Source organism: Ammodytes marinus (assembly GCF_949987685.1).
Source record: "Ammodytes marinus genome assembly, chromosome: 14".
Classification (NCBI taxonomy): domain Eukaryota; kingdom Metazoa; phylum Chordata; class Actinopteri; order Uranoscopiformes; family Ammodytidae; genus Ammodytes; species Ammodytes marinus.
In genome coordinates, this window is record NC_137218.1 from 18,708,976 (window position 1) to 18,729,132 (window position 20,157).

The following is a 20,157-nucleotide window of genomic DNA, read 5'->3' on the forward strand; positions in this document are numbered from 1 at the left end:
GGTAAAGGAACCTTTTAAAATAGCTTCACAATAACAATCCCTTAGCTGTCACTCAATAATGGCTTGTGTGGGCTGTAAATGTCAGAAACCTCAATAAAAATAACATTAAAAGTTGGTCATTTCTTACCTGGATGAGCTTTTACTTGGATGCGATTCGGCCCAATGATCTCTGGTGATTCATCCTCAGACACTGAAGAACAAATTAAGATTAGCACAAAAATATTGTTACGTACAGAAAATAAAACTGCCATCCAACAAAACATACTGTACCTGGAAATCCATCTGCAAGCAGGAGACACAAAGACCCAAAAACTAATGCAAAGACACAACATATTCAGAACAAATGCCAGTATACAGCGAAAACCACTACATTGGTATTAGTAAAGTAATATTACCTTCCACAACAGATGGCAGCTTCATGACGAGAAAGGTTGTGCTTTAGACTGCCGTTTGTGATTATATATAGTCTACACAAACATAGGTCACTTCCCTACACCCACGCCTGGACATCAGGGTGCATGGGTATTTCCTCTTAAACTAACCCAATCAAGATCTCGGCCGTTTGTTGACACATTTTAATGGTGTCATGTCTGTCCTCAAGGATACATGAACAAAACACCCACACACATAATCTGAACCAAGTGACATTTATTAAACTGGTCTTGATCAAAACATTAACACACAAAAAAAAAGATCATGTTAGCCTTGTTGTACACAGTCCCTTTACTGTGCGAGTCGGTAGAGAGGTCCAAGTAAAAGACACTACTGTGACCAGTGAATGCAAAAACCAACCATTACCTTCCAGCAATTTTGGATTTAAAAAAATCCAAGTATATAAAAAAGGGACCTGGGATTGAACAGATCACAGAAAAAAATAAGACTGGCACCATCAGCACTCCCACTGAGTTAAAGGATCATTCTGAGCAAATTGAGTTTGAAGAATCAAAAAACTACACGGTACGATAGCTTTGGGACTCTCTATTAAAGTTCACCAAAATTGTGAAAAGTCTTATCCAGCTCTGCAGATAGTTTTTGTTTTAGTTGGCCGGCTCTGGCATATTCATCTCTGCCATAGCAACATAACAGATGTAAATTGCATTTAAGCAGTGCTCACGGCATTAAATATGAGATTTAGTAACTCTTTTAAACTCTTTAAATAGTTTCACCGGTACTTCTTCAAGGTGAAGGAAGTAGTTCCAAGAAACAAAAAACTATTTTCATGTTTGGAAATAGTATTGGGGGACCTTTTTATTTTTGTCATTTAGGTGTACTGACCCGGTCAAATGTGTAAAGCAAAAACAGAAGACCTTGTTTGATGACAGTCCTCCACTTTAAATCATACAAACTTTATGAAGTGAGTTATTGTACAAGGGGGTAAATATGACTGTTTTTCCACTTAGTAAGGACGAGTGTCCGTAAAGTCAATGAGGAGATTTTGAAATTCGGTAACACTAGGAGTTGCCTGTATGAGGAATCCTCTGTTTACCCCCTCCCCCACTGCCTGCCCTCTGTCACATGACGCATGACTGTCGAAGCTTGGGAAACACTTTTGTCTCACTTAAGTTCAAAACTTGAAATAAAAGTCAAGAAGGTCAAACTTCTGTATGAGTGAACACATTGGATGACGTAATGGGCAAGATGACGTTCATGTACAAAGATCATTTACTTATGTTGAATTTCAGTGAATATTTATTACTCATGTGTGATATCCATCTGACATGAGGATAAAAAAAACTCAAGCAAGATCCTTTAACTAAGTATCAACAAACATTTAAGACATAAATTAGTAAAAAGCACCTCTCTAATGATTTTTTACAACCGTTTTACTAGGCCACAAACCAATAATTAAGATGTACCGCTGTTCGAAGCAAATCCTGGGAAATTCAATTCCTGGGACGTCAGATTACTAATAAAATTCAGATAAACCGTAAATACAGACATTATGTGCCTACAAATATATACAAAAAGTATATATATGACACTTTTTATTGGTGTTTTAGTTCAGTGCTAGGCTCTCAGTCTTTTGAGCCAGTGCATATCTTCTCTGTGCGGCGTGTATATCCATTGCCAGTCGCGGGTTACTCCAAACCCAGGACGTAGTTGATACCTTGCACAAATCCAATAATAACGGGCTGCCAGGCCACCAAGTACCGAAGCCAGTCTAAAAGTTGTCCATACATGACATGTGGCCTCTCCCAGCTGAATAAATGGGTTCAGGGAAAACAAACTTTTGAGAACAGTCTTAAAAGGTTAATAAATGGACGACAATATGTTCCTATATGAAGCTTAAACACATTCAACTTATGTCCCATGACCAAAAGGAGACAGAAACCGCTTTCAGTTTCTCTAAAGGACATTCTTTATTTTCATTGCCTAGACAACATAGTTTGTCTGAAGTGTAATCTCTAAACCACAAGAAGGAAGAGGAACTTGGCAAATAACCTATAACTGTTTTACGTGTCATTCCGAATAGCCTGTGATGAGCTGCCTGAAAAGTTCACCTAAACTTTACTGTCACAACTTCCTCTCTGTTACAAGAAAAAATGGTGTCTCCCGTTACTGTCATGACTGGATTTCCTGGCTGTTGGTAAGATGTAGTATCTGAAAAAGCCCCAAAAAAGGTTGGAGCTGAAGGTACTGTCCTCCCACATGAGGTGGATTTATCCTGTGCATACACATTACTATACATCTGACATGACACCAATTAAGATATTCGGTGAAAAACAAACAGTGAAATAATGCAGCACAGAAAAAACAACAAGATAAACTTTTGAGTGTGGCAATCACAGAACAAAAAGGATACGGGTTACTGAACACCCTCTTCAGATCCACCTTCTCCTTGCAGTACGGGCACATCTGCTTCTTTCCAACGATACACCATCCTCTTATGCAGAACTCATGGAAGCTGGGTACGGAGTCAAGGCTTGGCACAACAGTGTGTAAGCAACAGTTCAAACCTATCCTGCCTCAAGGTTTATTGTTGAAATATGAAAAGGTACTATCTTTTTAGCCACTGGTTATCACGATGTCAACAGTTACCTCCCGATTCAGGCAAAATTAAATAAATAAATAAATAAAATTATGTTAAAACAATAGTTCTATAAAACAATCATTAGTACCTTGTCAGGAAGGAGTTACTTTCTTAATTGGTTGAAATACCGACCACAGTTACTGCACTGGCAGAAAAGGAACCTATGTGTAGGCTTAAACTGACAAATTAAATTAAAATGCAATTATTAGATTACATTTTAAAATGTTTGGGCTGATGCCAATGTCCATATCTGAGGGATTGTTTTGAATTACATTGTCGGTGAGGGAGCTCCAAAACTCTTCTCTACAGGATTTTGCACTTGAATAAACTTCAATGTAGAATATGTGTCAAATAAATACAGTGTACAATACTGTTATGTGCTGAAAAGCTTTTTTCCTCAATATCGGCCGACCCCAATATCAGCTAATAACATCGGTCTGCTGGTATATGATTTGGGCTCTGTGATGGTTATTAGTTGTGCCATGCAGATTCCCTATACTTATGTGAAAATGGGGAATTTTGCCCAGTTTAACGTAGATGTGATTCACTTCAAATGTGCAACAAGTTTAAAAACACCAACCAAATACTAAAACCAGCTGCCTTAAAGCTACACTAAATAAGGCTGCCTGAGTGTATAATCTTGGGGAAGTAATGTACATTCAGATAAACAGACCATCATAACAGTCTGACATAAAGGTCGCCATAACTGATTGATTGCACAGTTTACTTCCTACACAAACCCATTACTATACCTTTTATAGGCATGAAATAAACCATCATGCAGCTGAACTTAACTCACACTGATAACAGCCAAACTTTGGTCCGAGGAGAAGTGTTAAAACAAGGTTTGGTCTGTGTCTAGTGTCAAATGTGTGGAGTCCTAGCAGGCTATTGCCAGTCGCAAAGAGGAGAAATGAGACAGGGTTTTAAATTGAAATATTTTCGGACAATGGGATAAAAAGTTAACTGGAAAGAACTTATTAAAATGCAGACAATTGCAGGTATTTCTTGAGAGGATGAAAGACAGGGGACATGACAGGAAGGGAGAGCAATACCACCTTAACATTAAAAAAATGACATAATAATATTATAGCGGCAATGAGCTGAATCTTTTCAATCATTTCTCTTGATTCATACAAACTGATGAAGGCGACGCCCATCTACAAACCAATCAATGTCCAGTATAGGGATACGCAGCCCACGTAAGTGTCAGGAAAATATATATTTCTAATTTGATGATGTATAACCCCCCTCCTTAATTTGCATTTACTCGTATATAATCAATTAAACAATTTATATATTCTTCACATTTGATGGTAATAAATGTTTCACTTCAGTCTCGGTGCTGGGAGAGGAGGATAGAACTAACAATGATTTTCCCATAAGATAAGACACTCCTGAAGCCAACAGTATCTGTTAGAACTAAGGGCCTTTTGGCCAAGCAAGCTTTAGACACTTTCTCAAGGCCTGCTAAATTAACCCTCCCTATTCGGCAAAGTTCAGCAGAGGGCGGCCAGGAGGAAGAAGAGGGACGGACTCTGAAAACTGCATGACAACAAGATTTGACCAATCAGTAGACAATGTCAAAAATATGTAAAAGAGACTCTGCTGAACAGAGAACTCACTTCTTCTTGCTTTTTGTCCTGTCAACCTGTCTTGTCAATTTACTTAAATAAATACTGAGGCCAAGATCCCGAATTTTACACCTTTCTCCATGATTATTTTTTCCTTCATAAATAAGGCTAAAGAACACGTATATTTTTATTTCTAACATAAGTTATGACGACAGGACGTAGGTATGTCATTTTAAGTTCGTTAGTGCGCCTCCAGAACTGCAATGTGAAACCAACCAGACTGGATCAAATCTACACAATATTGCAAAAACATGAACCTTGGGTTTGACTTTTAGTTATGAAAATGCCTTCATATATCCAGCTCAGCAGCTCAGTTGATGTGACGCAAGTTCCATTGTGAGTCAAAACAGCAAAAAAAAGCATGCTGGCTTCCGGGAATTTTGGTATACTGCATTTGGCATGTATTCAATATGCAAAATATTTTTTCTGGCATGCTAAATAGCCTGGAAGTATGGGTATTGGAACACAGGGATAGTGACATGAAACTACCTCACAATGAAGGATACACATGGTTGCAGGATAATCTGTACGTGTTCTCAATAATCCCCTCCTCACTGACATCTACCAGGATGGGCTGACCGCACACGGCACAGATATCGTCAGAGAGGTGCTTGGTGGGCATGCCGGATGAACTGTAATACTAAAAAAAATTAAAAAGAGAGAAAACAGGTTAATGTACTTTGAGTTTACAGACCTTGACCTTCAACAGGGCACAGAAACATACAGTGTCTGCACTCTGTCTACTTACCCCAACGGTTGAAGCCATGAAGTCAGCACACATCTCTGCAAAGTCCCTTCCTAGGACCCCGTAGTACAGCCCGTAGAATAGAAGAGAAACACCAAAGTCCATTGCATCTTCTGGCTTTATCCTGGACAGAGAAGGCACTATATAGGAATCATGGCGAAGCTGGTGTTCTTGTCTCATAAATACATGATGTCAAGCTAAAATACATTTTTATAAACCAAAACACCAAATGGTAAGCCTTTTATTTTTCTTCTTTACTTGTTTGTCCATACCTCGAGAAGCTGAACATCTATTTTGATAATCAGCTATTTCTGATAATCAATAGATCCAGTCTAAAATACAAGGACGTATTTAAATGTCCCCATAAGCCAAGCCCGGAAAAGCATTAAAAGATGAGTGAGTGATGAATTAGTGAGTGAACACTTGGAAACTTTATCTTGTGGAAATTAGAAGAAACAATTACCATATGGCTTACGCTTGTTTTAAATTCAGCTAAAATTACCAACTTCCACTTCTGTGTCTGAAGCAGAAGACATAAAAGCTTTTCTTTCTCATCTCTCTCGTGGGGAAGAAATGTGTCACTTCCTTCCCCACGTATGTTGGGATGTCATTATGCAAATGTTAGCATTGATACAATGACAATGCATTTTCAAAACTGAACACACGTTTACTTTACGCGTCGCATGACCAGAGTTAACTTTTAAATACATACACCTGAGGTCAGCTATGGAGTGTATAAACAAAATTAAGTTTTTTTTTCTGCAGTTTTATTCTGATAAAGTCAGTCAAGTTCTGTAACCCATGTGGGGGCTGGATCCTGGAATCAACTACACAGCCAGTTAAGAAATGACTTCACATATGAATTGGTGATGCAGGTGAATGGTGGATGTTGTGATGGCAGTGATGATTAAAATGGGTGAAAAAACTAAAACATTGGTGTAGTGCACAACACGTGTGATTTTATACAAATACTGTACATCCTCAAATGGCACATAAGAAAACATGACTTAAGCCTACAGTTTGAAAGTCTCTATAAAAAGGTGCAAGTCAACTGAATTATTTTGTTATGCTTAAGGTTTATTTAGCACTACCTAAAAGACACGCTGTTGACAACACATACCTGAATATTAGGTTTATACCAAAAAGTGTAAACATAACAACGCTGTAGCCAACAATTCCTGTGGCATAGCTGATCTTGTAGAGGAGGAGGAACCACTTATACACCAACCTACAGTAGCCAAAGAGAGGGGAATATGTCAGAATATGTATTGGACCGCTCATTTCAGGTTGAATGGAAAGGCAGATCAAGTGTGAACAGTGGTTGTAGTACCTTGGTGTGGTGCAGGCCAGCGGCTTGCGAGTGGCACGGAAGGAGATGTAGGCTGTGACGACAGAGAAGATAAACCACGTGGTCAGGAACCTCCACCAGTGAAGTTTGGTAGTAAAGTAGAGAGGAACTACCCACATCTGGAACAGAGTCACCAGCTACAGGACAGCAGAGCGTACGTGTTAGAAGATGCATGTACACCAGAGATCACAAGTTACCGACACCAGACAATTTGCATACATACAGAGACACTACAGAGCAACATTTTATACTTTGGGACAAGACTACAAAAAATGTATTTATTTGAAAAAAACTTGCATTAAAAAGGTGCACTATGCAGTGTATGGGAAGGGGGTTTTGTTTACATTTGCACAGCCTGCGGTTAGTTTATCTTACATACTCTATAAGTAATTGTTAGTAATGAATGATTCTATCATCAAATAAAGACAACATTATTTTGAAGTACCTGAAACCAAATGTTAGACTAGAATAGGTTTGTTAACAAAACTGTGGGCCTTGCTGCTGTAAACAACAACAGCGAAACAGTACTTTTCGGGTAGCTTTCTAATTTCAAACAGTGTTCCAGGGATCCAATTTTCCTGTGAGGATGGTTTGTTTAATCAGTTATGAGAATATACCTTAGAAAATGTTCACTTCTCTAACACACCAAAAGTTACATAGTGCACCTTTTCAGGGTTTTTCCTGGCTCAGAATGGGCCTTTGGGGGGTCAGTACGCGACCAACTTTTTTTGGGTTCGCGACTATGTGCAACAGTAAAGGCAAACGGTTTGTGTATTTTAAGAGGGTGTGGGGTTGGGAGAGGGCAGTTTCTGTCCAGATAAAAATGAAAATCAAATTCAAGTTATTGCCCAGCCCCTCAAGAAGGATGACTTAAATTGGGCTGAATTTGGAGAAGTTTTAAATAGCTATATTTATTCTCAATCTTTATCATTTTGGCGCTCCTGATTTTCCTTTGGCGCTGGATAAATCCGCTTTGGCGCGCGCCAAAACTTTCTCTATGCAGGAAAAACCCTGCTTTTATACAATAATGTGCTGGCATATGGATATAAAATAAAAAATAAAATACAGACTTGTTAGGGACAACTCTGTGCTAGTGCGTGTTCTCTTAACCCCTCCTTCCTTGTCACTGGGACACACCCCTTGCTTTTGGCTACATGATATTTGAATCCAAAACTGTTTTTCTGTATGAGTCTTCACATGGAGGTTATGTCCCAACTCAAACATACATTTTTCTTGTGTTTCTTACATTGTATGACTTTGAATGTCTCTGTTTCCATTGCACGAGGACTAGTTGGGCGACGACAAGGGTGACGATGAGGATGAGCACCATCTCTGCGTGCATGGCCTCATGGCCTTTGTGTTTGGCATGCATCCTTGCATGCTCCACCCTATGAATAAAAAGAGGAACAATACTCAGCTCATGTTGCATTGCGTAGCTAAGAGTCACATTGTTTGCTGATTCATAACAATGCAGGATAGGCATGGCACTGAAGGTTCACTCTACAGCTCTGTGCACTGGTGTCTCCTACTGGCAATGACTGTGAACTGGTTTAAAAGTGTGACCCTCAATCATGAAATTGTACTGAACTATGAGACAGGCCAACCGACGAAGACTGTGAAGCCTTGTGTGGCAAACATACTAACCTCCACTTCTCTTCTGGTGAAAGCTTGGACAGATCAAACTAAAAAAAAAGGAAAAAATACATAATTATGACAATTGTTGATGACACTTAACCAAATAAGCATCTGAACAAACTGATTATAAAAAAAACATCTAAGATATTTTGAGGAATATGACACACAGGGGATACTTGAGTACAGTGTGGCTTGGCAGATTCCACTGTATGAACCTCATATGAACGCAGAATTTTTTTTCTATACATGTTGATGTTTCCTCTTGACACAGATTATTTGATCATTTGTAGAAAGGAAAGAGTGACGTTGAATAGGACCATGTTTGGATTAAACAGTTCGGATTTCTTTAGATATTTTCAACTACGGGATTTTGCAAGAACTCATTCGCCTGCATTCCCACTTATCCCAACCGTAACTGGTATGGACCACGTTCTCTTAGCTAACACCACCCCTAAAGGTCATGTCTCCTATCTATATGACCTACTGTTGCCAGCCAATGAATTAACAATTGAAAAAAATCAAATCGAACTGGGAAGACGAACTACAAGTGACCCTTTCTGATCAGTTTTGGAGTAAAGCCCTTACAAATACCAAACTTTCCTCTTCATGTATGCAGCGCTTAGCTTCATTCAATTTAAAGTGCTCCAAAGGATTCATTATAGCAAGTCCAAGCTCTCTAAAATCTACCCAGATACGGTTGAAGATAAATGTAATAGATGCTCGCTCTCACCGTGTGACCTTACACATATGTTTTGGACATGCCCTAAGTTATTTACTTTCTGGGATTCATTCTTTAAGGTTATTTCTGAAATAGCGCAGATCCATATCGCACCATCTCCTCATGTAGCTATTTTTGGAAGACTTCCAGATGGAAATGTTGCAACAAATACTCAATCCAATGTAATTGCTTTCTCCTCTCTGATCGCTCGAAGGAGCATTTTGCTCTTATGGAAATCCCGCCTCCCCCCATCATTTAAATCTTGGCTTTGTGACATCATGTCCTTTTTAAAATTGGAAAAAATTAAATTTGCTTTGAGAGGCTGCTCGGATAAATTCCATTGTCACTGGCAACCGTTGATTAGCTATTTTGACCGTCTGCCTGCGAGTGAAATTGCACAGTAGAACCCAAAACATACTTTACATTACACTACTTTGCATTAAATTATTATCTGTGCGCTGCTGCCTGTCCACCACCCTGCCCTCTCCTGTAGGAGTGACATATATTATGAACACTGTGGTTTTAAAACATGTTTAAAAAAAAAAATTCCAGCTGTGAAGTACTGCAACAATTCCATTATTTGCATAACGCAATATTGAGACATACATACATATACATATATATATAGGGGAAGGTGGGGTGATTTGTGCATTTTGGAAGTTGCAAAACCCCTTGTTTCTAGAAAACCGTGGAAGAAATTGGAAATGTGACCACATATTTAAGAAGAGCCATCCATTTGACTCATCCTGTAAAGAAGGGAGACACAAGGAATAAGATATAAGCACATTTAAGCTCAAAAAACTGTGTTTTGCCTTTCAAAGTAAAATTTCCATGATCAAGGTTTTTTGATTATTGTGTCTGAACAATTATAGACACGTTTGAAAACATTTGACACATGTTTTAGTGCTTTGGTATGCTACACTTTGAGTCTATATAGTTAGCACGATGTCAACCCTAAATTGCTGCATCATGCCTATTATCCAAAATTCTGGGGATGGGGTGATTTGTGCGCAAGGGCCTGGGTGAGTTATAAGTAAGTAAGTAAGTAAAATGTATTTATAAAAGCACATTTATGACAGTTTGCACTGTCCAAAGTGCTGTACATAGTGCATTCAGTAGGTAAACAATGAAGGTAAAATAACAATAACCAAAATAAAAGACGTAAAGCCCATACATCCACATAAACACAGATAGTAGTGCAGAGGTAAGTAAGTAGTGCAGAGGTTAATGGGGAGGAAACACCAGGGTGTACATATGGGTTTTGAGCCTTGATTTAAAGGCAGAAATGTAGGGGGAATCACATTTGTCAGGTGGCAGTTGGTTCCACAAGCACGGAGCAACTAGTGCAAAGTACATTTCTGAGAGTTGTGCCAGTGGCATGGCTGTATACGCTGGTCACCAAAAGAAAGTGATTGTCTACAGTAGCTCAGAAGAGAGTGACATCTCAATTCCACTTAACGACACCACTGATGAGAGTTCAGATGGCCAGAAAGATGATGATGGTGACTTTGTCATTGTGACAAAATGACGCACAAATCACCCCACTACGTGGGGTGATTTGTGCGACAAGACAACTTTTTTTCCGAAAGCTATATTTCTTAAACAGTTTATTCCAGATCCAAAGTTTTTATTGCCAGGGATGCACAACATCCTGAAATATATGTACATATTTGAGTTGGAGACATAACTGTCAAGGCCTCACTTTAAAATCACTTTGAGTAAAAAGTTGCACAAATCACCCCACCTTCCCCTATATATATTTATTTACTTGCTTAATTATCTTGTATTTTGCTCTATCCTGTCCTTGTCTGTTTGCTCTTGTTTGTCTGTCTGTCTTTATTTTTATTTATTTTGTTATGTTGAGGAAGCTGGGAAAGGGGGTGGGTATTGGAGGGGTTAAGAAATCATAATTTGGAAAAAACTGAAAATGCACTTAACGGTAACTGTTTCTGAATGTATACCATACTGCCTAATTTTCTTCAATACAATGTTAAAAAAAAAAAAAAATACAGAAGCAAAAGTTTGCGACTGATACTAAAAATGATGAACACCAAACTACTGTGTCGAGCATCACCTCTCAAACTATTGGCTAACCCCCAGATCTTACATCGCATACCAACTGCAGAGCGCTAAAATTACTATTCGTATTAAATCATTAAACAGCAAGATGACATTCTAGAGTGACACAGTCAGGTTCAAGACTTCTTTAACATACTTGGAAAAAAAAAGCTGGCAGCAAGAGATGGTGCAAGTTTTAGTTCTGCTCCAGGTACACCACATTTCCTGTTCTCCATTTCCTGTGTGAGCAATCATTCGCTCATTTTTACATTTTAAATCATGTTTCAAAAAGTAATAATGGGAGTAAATGCCAATCCGTGCGACTGATGTGAAATCTCTCCATTCTTTACAAAAAAATTAAAACTATTCCACTCAGCAGATGAATACATTAGAGTCGCTTTGTGTTCTCTTACAACTTAACACAAGAAGCAGATTTCCATCAAACCACATACACTTAAATCATCAGCGAACCAAACACCAGGAACTAATGTGTATGTTGTTTTCAGCCTTTCAAAATGTGATGCCGGTCATTCAGCTATCCTGCCCCTGCTTCACATTTAATACCTACACCTCACATGACAGACTGACTATTAGCTCCCATCACTACTGGGGTTATTAAAGATGAAAACCCCCACCGGAAGTGATTTGGTTGCTTCTCCTGACTTGACACCTCTTGGCCATTAGCACAGAAAAGCCTGTAAGTGACCTTTGACCTAGCCAGCCACATCACCTTATACAATTGTAATTGTTTACTAATCAATATTTGGACATTTCTGAACGTAGCAGAGAAGCTGGGATAAAAGGTAACGGTACTACAATAATAAACTATATAAACCAGATTAACGCAGTAGCATGATTTGAACGTTGTTCTGCTAGTTAGCTTAGCGTCGCTAACAGGCTCTCAGGGCGTTTCTCGCGTACCCTGTCGTTCGGTCGATTTAAAGCACGATGAGCTACGTTGAATGGACGGCGCACCTTGTGTCGCCCACGCCTCTGCTTGGTCACAATATGTCAAAAAGGTGTCTAGCTGCTCCACGTCCGGCTAAAGCCGTGAGTGGTAGCTAACACAGAGGTCCATACAGCTGGCAGGTAGCAGCCCAATATGAACCCAATCTGCTTTAACCCTGGCGATACCTCAGTTTGGCCCGCTACTCTCACCTGGTGCGGCTCGTCGTGGTGCTCCACGCCATGGTCGTGGTGCTCCACACCATCAACCTCCACATCAAACACCCCGGCCATCTTCGGAGTGCTTCTTTACCTTTCCGGGGCCATAACCATCAGCAGCGAAGCCGGGAGAGGTTCACATCCGGTCCTGTTTCTCCTTCAAAATAAAGCAAACCTAAAAAATGTAGGTCAAATACAGAAAATAAAGCCTGTGACTTTCTTTTTTTGTTCATCAGTGTTGCTGAAACATAGATATGTATATGGACTGAAGTAAAGTGTAGTGTTGAATAGTCTAAGGATTTTCCCAAGACAGAAAGTATTTGACATTTAGTCTATTTCATTACCTTTTCCATAGTCTCGCAAAGCCAGACCAAACCTTTTCCATGACCTAGTGAAACCCTGTCATGCATAAGGGGTAAAAACTACCATAGACTATTACACACACATAATATTTGCACATGTTGATGTTTATTGCAGAGAGTAGCCTATTTGTTTTAACACAATCTAAATTGCATTAGTGTGGTTATTTTGGAATTCAATTATGTGAGTCACACTTTGTTTTTCTTTCGCAACACACAGCACAGCCCTATTGCGGAAATAAAGCACATAATTACATGTTATAAAAACCGGTTGTGTGCGAATGAATTGAATTATCCCGCCACAATACACCCGGAAACGGCAACAGACAGCTGTAAGCTGTAAAATGATTGTAGGACGGACTGTGATTGGTTTAAAAATTGGTACGAGTCTTCTCGGATTGGCTGAGCGTCTGAGCGGTCGTTGGCGCTCTCGGTTTGAGATTCTACTGTGTCCGTCGATTGTACTCACAGTGTAGTAAACTTCTGTTACAACAACTGTGCCACAGTCGTTATTTAACATCATTTACAAGAGTTCATTAGAGGAGATAACACCAACAACCGCGGGCTTAGGAAACCAGCAGTTTTGTCGCCGACATGCATGTGATTAAGAGAGGTATGTAGCTGACTTTCATATTATTGCTGTCAAACACTGTCAGATAATGCAGTCGCGTGCGAGGGATGTGAAGGTCCTGGAAAACTCCTAAAATGTATCTAAGCTGTGAGTGATAGCTACCTGTTAATACAAACACACACACTCACACACACACATACACTTTAGGCTGCAGCTCGTTTTCAGCCCTGTTTAAATGAGTTGTTTTTTGTTTCTTTGTGTGTTTCCGTCGAAACAATAAACAAAGTCTGCAGTTATCAAAAGACAAAATCTGTCCGTTTTTTTTTTATCTCAGGTTGAAGGTTTCTTGCCTGTTTCACATATATTTTGAATACACTACGACTTATTATGTGTTTTGATAAAGGCGACGCAGCCAAGGCTTTTAAGTATTTGTTTTTAACTTTCGATGCCTAAACTGTTTTATTCTAGTGTTTTGCAAGGTAAAGGTGGTGACAAAATGTCTCCCAAGTTAATGAATGTGTAAGAAGAGGGTTACTTCTATTAGTCATGTATGGTTTGTGTGGTTATGGCGCGAAGTAGGAAGCTATCATCCTTTTGTTGTCATAACAACTGGTCAGGCAGGTGTTCAGCGCAGGGGTTAATTGATCAGTAAAGGCGGTCCAATTAGCCGCTGCCTGGACTTATACTAATCAACTTGACTGAGAATTTACTTCAGAAAAAAATAGATAAATAAGTTTGATGTCTAATCATTTTGTCCTTGTATTTGTATTTCAGATGGGCGCAAGGAGCCAGTTAGTTTTGATAAAATAACATCTCGCATTCAAAAGCTTTGCTATGGACTCAATTCTGACTTTGTGGACCCTGTAAGTTCAACCTCTATAACCTATTATTTGTATTTAAACAAATACACAACAAGTAATGGAGTGACACGGTTGTTTTACCTCCCTTTGCGCAGGCTCAGATTACGATGAAGGTGATCCAGGGTCTATACAGTGGAGTCAGCACAGTGGAGCTGGACACGTTGGCAGCTGAGACCTCCGCCACCCTCACCACCAAACATCCTGACTATGCCGGCCTGGCTGCACGGATCGCTGTGTCTAGCCTGCACAAGGAGACCAAGAAAGTGTTCAGTGGTAAGCACAAGTTACCATAAAAAGATACAAAAAGTTGTGGGACTTTTGTGTAGGCCTATGTAATAAATGTTTTTTTAAAAATATGACTTAATTGAAATTATAATACAATTAATACAGCATAGTCACTTTAAACTGTGTTCCCACAGGTCCTGAAAGTTTGTGAAATTAGACATGAGTCCTTGAAGATTTTTAAAGAGAAAAAAATACAGACTACATTGAGTGTTTTTTCTCTTGATAGCGCTGGAGATACAATTTCCTGTGCTTTAACAGTAATTAACCTTGATTCATGTCTCAAACTATGCCATGTTGGATCTTTGAATATGGGGGAATTGGGCTTGAAAAGTCATTTCATTAAATGTTAAAGAATCTGCAGGAACCCCGCTTAAAGCAACCTTTTTTTGTGTAAATAAATCAAATTAATTTTTTTTTATAATGTTGCCGGAGGTGGTCTTTACAGGAAACCATGGCATTTATCACTGTTCACTTTTGAAGTGATTCAATCATTGATGCTGATGTTACACTTTATACGGTTTTGTAGATGTGATGGAATCCCTGTACAACTACGTGAACCCGTTAAATCAACGGCACTCTCCTATGATCGCCAAGGAAACGCTAGACATTGTCCGGGAGAACAAGGCTGTAAGTCACATTGAATGATATATATCAGCCGAGTTTTCAAATTTTGAATTCAGTGTAATTATGTTTAGCATTTTTTCACTATAATATCCGATATTCCTTGCAGCGCCTCAACTCAGCCATAATTTTCGACAGAGACTTCTCTTACAACTTCTTTGGCTTTAAGGTGATTTTTCTTTAAATTTCCTTTTAATTTCAATATCTCATGCTGATACTTGGATTATAAATCTAATTTGTCCTTTTCGCCCCAATAGACTCTTGAGCGGTCGTATCTTTTAAAGATTAATGGCAAAGGTGAGAGTTGATTTTCCTTTAGAGATGCATGTTTATCGGTGCAGGAACTTGCTCTCAAGGTAATTTGTTATTCGAATACTCGTTATTATTATGAATTGAATTGCTAATTTACTCTTTTTTCTGTAGTTGCTGAGAGGCCCCAGCACATGCTGATGAGAGTGGCAGTCGGCATTCATAAAACAGACATTGATGCTGCCATTGAGACCTACAACTTGCTGTCAGAGAAGTGGTTCACCCATGCCTCACCCACTCTGTTCAATGCTGGCACCAACAAGCCACAGATGTCCAGGTAAGGACTACAACATGCGGGCACCTGAAGGCTCTGAGCAAAGCTGACTACATTTCTGATGCTTCCCTTTAAAATAGACTTGTCTTTTCCATATCTGATTATTATTTCTTTTTTGCAGTTGTTTCTTGCTCGCCATGAAGGACGACAGTATCGAAGGTATATACGACACACTGAAGCAGTGTGCCCTCATCTCCAAATCAGCTGGAGGTATTGGCTTGGCAGTAAGCTGTATCAGAGCAACAGGCAGCTATATTGCTGGGGTGAGAAAGAACACACACGAGGGATTCAAATGAAGTACACATGGAGGATCTTTCATTTTACATACATTTTTGTTTTCTTGTTTTCAGACTAATGGGCAGTCTAACGGGCTTGTTCCTATGCTTCGAGTGTACAACAACACAGCACGTTATGTTGACCAGGGTGGCAACAAGGTAAAGAATCTGATTTGCTTTAAACACACTACAATAAAAAAATTAACATTGTTGCTATTGTTGCTATAGACTCTTCTTGTGTAATCACCTTTGTCTTTGTGTTGGCTTGTTTAGAGACCCGGGGCCTTCGCTGTGTACCTGGAGCCGTGGCACTCTGATGTGTTTGACTTCTTAGAGTTGAAGAAGAACACAGGGAAGGATGAGCAGAGGGCCAGAGACCTCTTCTATGCCATGTGGATCCCCGACCTTTTTATGAAGCGAGTGGAAAACAATCAGGTGAACACTGAAGGGAAAATTCTCCCTGACTCGAATCCCACAAACTTTAAAGTCTGAATTAAAGGTGCAGTGTGTAGAATATATTGGTGTTTTTTCAGAACAGACTTGAAAAGAAAAATGGAATATAACATTCATAAGTATGTTTTAATTGGTGTATAATCATATAACTATGTATAATAATAGTTATTCGAAAGGGACAGGTTACCAATTGAGCGTTGCAATCTGGAATCAAACAACTAGATGCCACAAAATATTGCGATATTACACACAGCACCTTTAAAAAATATAAATTATAGTCTACTGTGTGTTTTCTGCATGGTTTGACAGTTTTAGGCTCCTCCCATAACTTATTGTTCCTCCCTTGTTCTCATAGGACTGGTCTCTAATGTGTCCCAGTGAATGTCCTGGGCTGGAGGACTGTTGGGGAGAGGAGTTTGAGGAGCTCTACACCCGGTAAGACCAGAACCAAACCAAACCCTGTTCTTAGCAAACGGATCGTGTGTGTCTATGCGCCAACCTTACCTGTTCCATGTTTCCTGTTTGTCCTCAGATATGAGAAGGAGGGCAGGGCTAAGCGTGTGGTGACGTCTCAGCAGCTGTGGTACGCCATCATTGAGTCTCAGACGGAAACCGGTACCCCATACATGCTGTACAAGGACGCCTGCAACAGGAAGAGTAACCAGCAGAACCTGGGCACCATCAAATCCAGCAATCTGTGCACGGAGATCGTAGAGTACACTAGCAAAGATGAGGTGAGGGGCAGGAGATGTTTTATTGGTAGCTAATAGATTTAGCTTGTTGTTTCATTAAATTATTTTGCTGATGCTTGTTTTCAAGTGTTTTTATTTTTTTTTATCTTTTTTTAAACTCAGGTCGCAGTGTGTAACCTGGCATCCATTGCCCTCAACATGTATGTCACTCCAGAAAGGACCTTTGACTTCAAAAAGCTTGCTTCTGTCACCAAAGTCATCGTCAAAAACCTGAACAAGATTATTGACATCAACTATTACCCAGTGCCTCAGGTGTGCTTTCCTATCTAGTGTTGTTACTATATCAGCCATGCAGCTAGGTCTTATGTGCTCAGTGTCAACTCTGTCCTTCCCTACAGGCTGAAAGGTCTAACAAGCGTCACAGGCCAATTGGAATCGGTGTGCAGGGTCTGGCCGACGCATTCATCCTTATGCGTTATCCATTTGAAAGCCCAGAGGCACAGCTGCTCAACATTCACATCTTTGAGACCATCTACTATGCCGCCCTGGAGGCCAGCTGTGAGTTGGCAGCCGAGCTCGGCCCTTACGAAACATACGCTGGCTCTCCTGTCAGCAAGGGAGTGAGTAGCTTTCATCATGTCTCAAATCCATCCTGGGGTACAGTTTAGCCGTTTGAACCTAAATAACTTTGTTTTCCAGATCCTCCAGTATGACATGTGGAGTGTAACCCCAACAGATCTGTGGGACTGGATAGCTTTGAAAGAGAAAATTGCAAAGTAAGTCTTTGTGACAGTTTTTTTTCGTTATTTCCCATCTCTAATGTATGTGGATATTGTAGCTCATCCCTGATTCTGCTCCTCTCTTGTCCCTGTGTGTCCTCAGGCATGGTGTGAGGAACAGTCTGCTCTTGGCCCCCATGCCCACAGCCTCCACTGCCCAGATCCTGGGCAACAACGAGTCCATTGAAGCCTACACTAGCAACCTCTACACGCGCAGGGTGCTTTCTGGAGAATTTCAGGTCTGCACCAAATGCGTTCGATGTGCCTTCAAAGTTAGGTGTCCATAGAAGGAAAAGTAGCTGAGTGTGTTTCTGCCTCTCCCATAGATTGTGAATCCTCATTTGCTGAAGGACCTCACAGAGAGAGGACTGTGGAATGACGAAATGAAGAACCAGCTGATTGCTCAGAACGGGTCCATCCAGGTAAACAGTGACACAAAATAAAACGGATTCAATGATTCATTACGGCAGCTATAAATGTAATTATAGCAGATTATTTAAACACATCTGACTTGTCCACAGGACATCGAAGAGATCTCTGATGATCTGAAGCAGCTGTATAAAACAGTTTGGGAAATCTCCCAGAAGACTGTCCTTAAAATGGCAGCGGATCGTGGTGCCTACATTGATCAGAGCCAGTCCCTAAACATCCATATTGCTGAACCAAATTATGGCAAACTGTCCAGCATGCACTTCTATGGTTGGAAGTTGGTAAGTCAGGGCTAAGGGAATGCAGTTTTGATGTATGCTGCATTCTAGCGCCAAGAAACAACATCCTAATGCACATCTTCTTTTCTCTGCAGGGCCTGAAAACCGGCATGTACTACCTGCGTACGAAGCCTGCTGCCAACCCCATTCAGTTCACCCTGAATAGGGAGAAATTAAAGGACGCCCAGTCAGCCAAGAGCGAGGAGGAGGAGATCAAAGAACGCAACACTGCAGCCATGGTCTGTTCCTTAGCCAACAAAGATGACTGTCTAATGTGCGGTTCCTAGGTCTAGTTCACTCAGACAAACACACTTACCCTTTCCACCAGCTTCCCAATTCAATATATATTTATGGAAACTAATTGCTTCTTTTTATCCGTGTATGATGTTGTAACAAGGGTCCTACCTAGGCAGCTTTTTTTATATCACAAATCAAAGCAGTTTTTATTTAATAATTTAAGTATTTCCATCATGAAATGTGTAAACATGTTTGTATAGTATTAATAGGGTACAATGAATTATTTTTTTATCAATTCAATTTTGTAACACGTGGGTCACATTAATGAACTTAATGTTGGTATTTTATTTTAGATGTTTGGAAAATTAAACTTGCTAAAAAAAATTCTCTAATTGAAGTCTCATTATTTGTTTTGCTGTTTTCTTGCATTGTACCTTATAACCTGGTCATATTTATACTTTGGTATTATACATATTTAGACAAACATTTATTGAGGCAAGAACAGCAATTCTCTAATGAGGTTAAATATCCACAGAGAAAAGTATTATTATAAAAATGGGTGAGTATTCAGTATGCTGCATCTTGAAACTGGCAGATCAGAGCAAACATAACAGGCCTCACAACACCAAGAATTTAATTGGAAAGGATGATGGCACCAACCCTGCAATTTGCCACAGAGGGTTACATGCTGAGATGTTTTTCCAGTGGAGTCTGGATGTGCTGTGTCTGGGGACAGGTGATGCCGCAGGTGATGATTTAATGACCCAATGTGTCAATGCATTCTACCTCATGGGAGCAGAATGTGTAAAGCAAGCTGAGACCTGCACTGTTGCACTGTGTCAGGGTGTACAGTTGGTCTGCTGCCGACACAGAGAAGAAACACTTAAAGCAACACCAATTCATAACCTCAGTCTACACACCAGTAATGTTTCCCTACACTATGTTGATGAAATACACAGACATGAAAGAAGATGCATTTTCAAATGTTTTAATCGTATTGCAATGTCACTATCTGTGCAAAACTTATTTAACACGGCCATTTTTTGCTTTTGAAGTGAAATTAATTTGAATACAAACTGCAACAAGAATGACCAACAGAGGCGTTTTGCTATTGAACAGTGAACTTTGGAAAACACACTTATATCAACTGACTGATTCATTTTCTAATCGGAAGCCACTGTAACCCTATTCTATTGCCAACGGTGCCTATCAAAGTATACTAGTAGATGTGGTTCGCCATTAAGAATCCGTTTGATCACTCCAGCATGCTGAATTATGAGTACACGACTTCCCTGAAGTTAGGATTGGCAAAAAAAAAAATCCGTTTTGGTAAGAAATTCTTAGAAACAAGCATACATTCTTAAAATTACAAAATCTAACTTGGAAAGGGTTGGGGAGAAAA

The 20,157-nt window shown here is 39.7% G+C and overlaps 2 protein-coding genes across 3 annotated transcripts; one reads left to right on the forward strand and one right to left on the reverse strand.

Moving 5' to 3' along the window:
- Positions 1 to 631: 631 nt before the first annotated feature.
- rnf121 (ring finger protein 121) lies at positions 632 to 12,452 on the reverse strand. The gene is made up of 9 exons (XM_080041369.1): positions 12,328 to 12,452; positions 8,403 to 8,440; positions 8,005 to 8,146; positions 6,741 to 6,895; positions 6,531 to 6,638; positions 5,414 to 5,534; positions 5,172 to 5,305; positions 2,804 to 2,905; positions 632 to 2,199 (listed from the first exon to the last, which is right to left on the reverse strand). Exons 1-9 carry the CDS (start codon positions 12,406 to 12,408, stop codon positions 2,079 to 2,081), a joined length of 1,002 nt encoding a protein of 333 aa, XP_079897495.1. The 5' UTR covers positions 12,409 to 12,452; the 3' UTR covers positions 632 to 2,078.
- Positions 11,911 to 19,124, forward strand: LOC307260960 (ribonucleoside-diphosphate reductase large subunit). Of its 2 annotated transcripts, none has more exons than XM_080041368.1 (19): positions 11,911 to 11,972; positions 14,038 to 14,126; positions 14,219 to 14,396; positions 14,935 to 15,035; positions 15,139 to 15,198; positions 15,287 to 15,326; positions 15,453 to 15,615; positions 15,734 to 15,875; positions 15,963 to 16,046; positions 16,161 to 16,322; positions 16,696 to 16,775; positions 16,873 to 17,074; positions 17,195 to 17,344; positions 17,431 to 17,652; positions 17,732 to 17,808; positions 17,915 to 18,050; positions 18,138 to 18,233; positions 18,333 to 18,521; positions 18,614 to 19,124. In XM_080041368.1, the coding sequence occupies exons 3-19, from the start codon at positions 14,231 to 14,233 to the stop codon at positions 18,803 to 18,805; spliced, it is 2,262 nt and encodes a 753-aa protein (XP_079897494.1). In that variant the 5' UTR covers positions 11,911 to 11,972; positions 14,038 to 14,126; positions 14,219 to 14,230; the 3' UTR covers positions 18,806 to 19,124. The 2 variants fall into 2 exon arrangements, with proteins under 2 accessions (XP_079897494.1, XP_079897493.1); XM_080041367.1 differs by lacking the exon at positions 11,911 to 11,972 and adding an exon at positions 13,162 to 13,305.
- Positions 19,125 to 20,157: the final 1,033 nt, after the last annotated feature.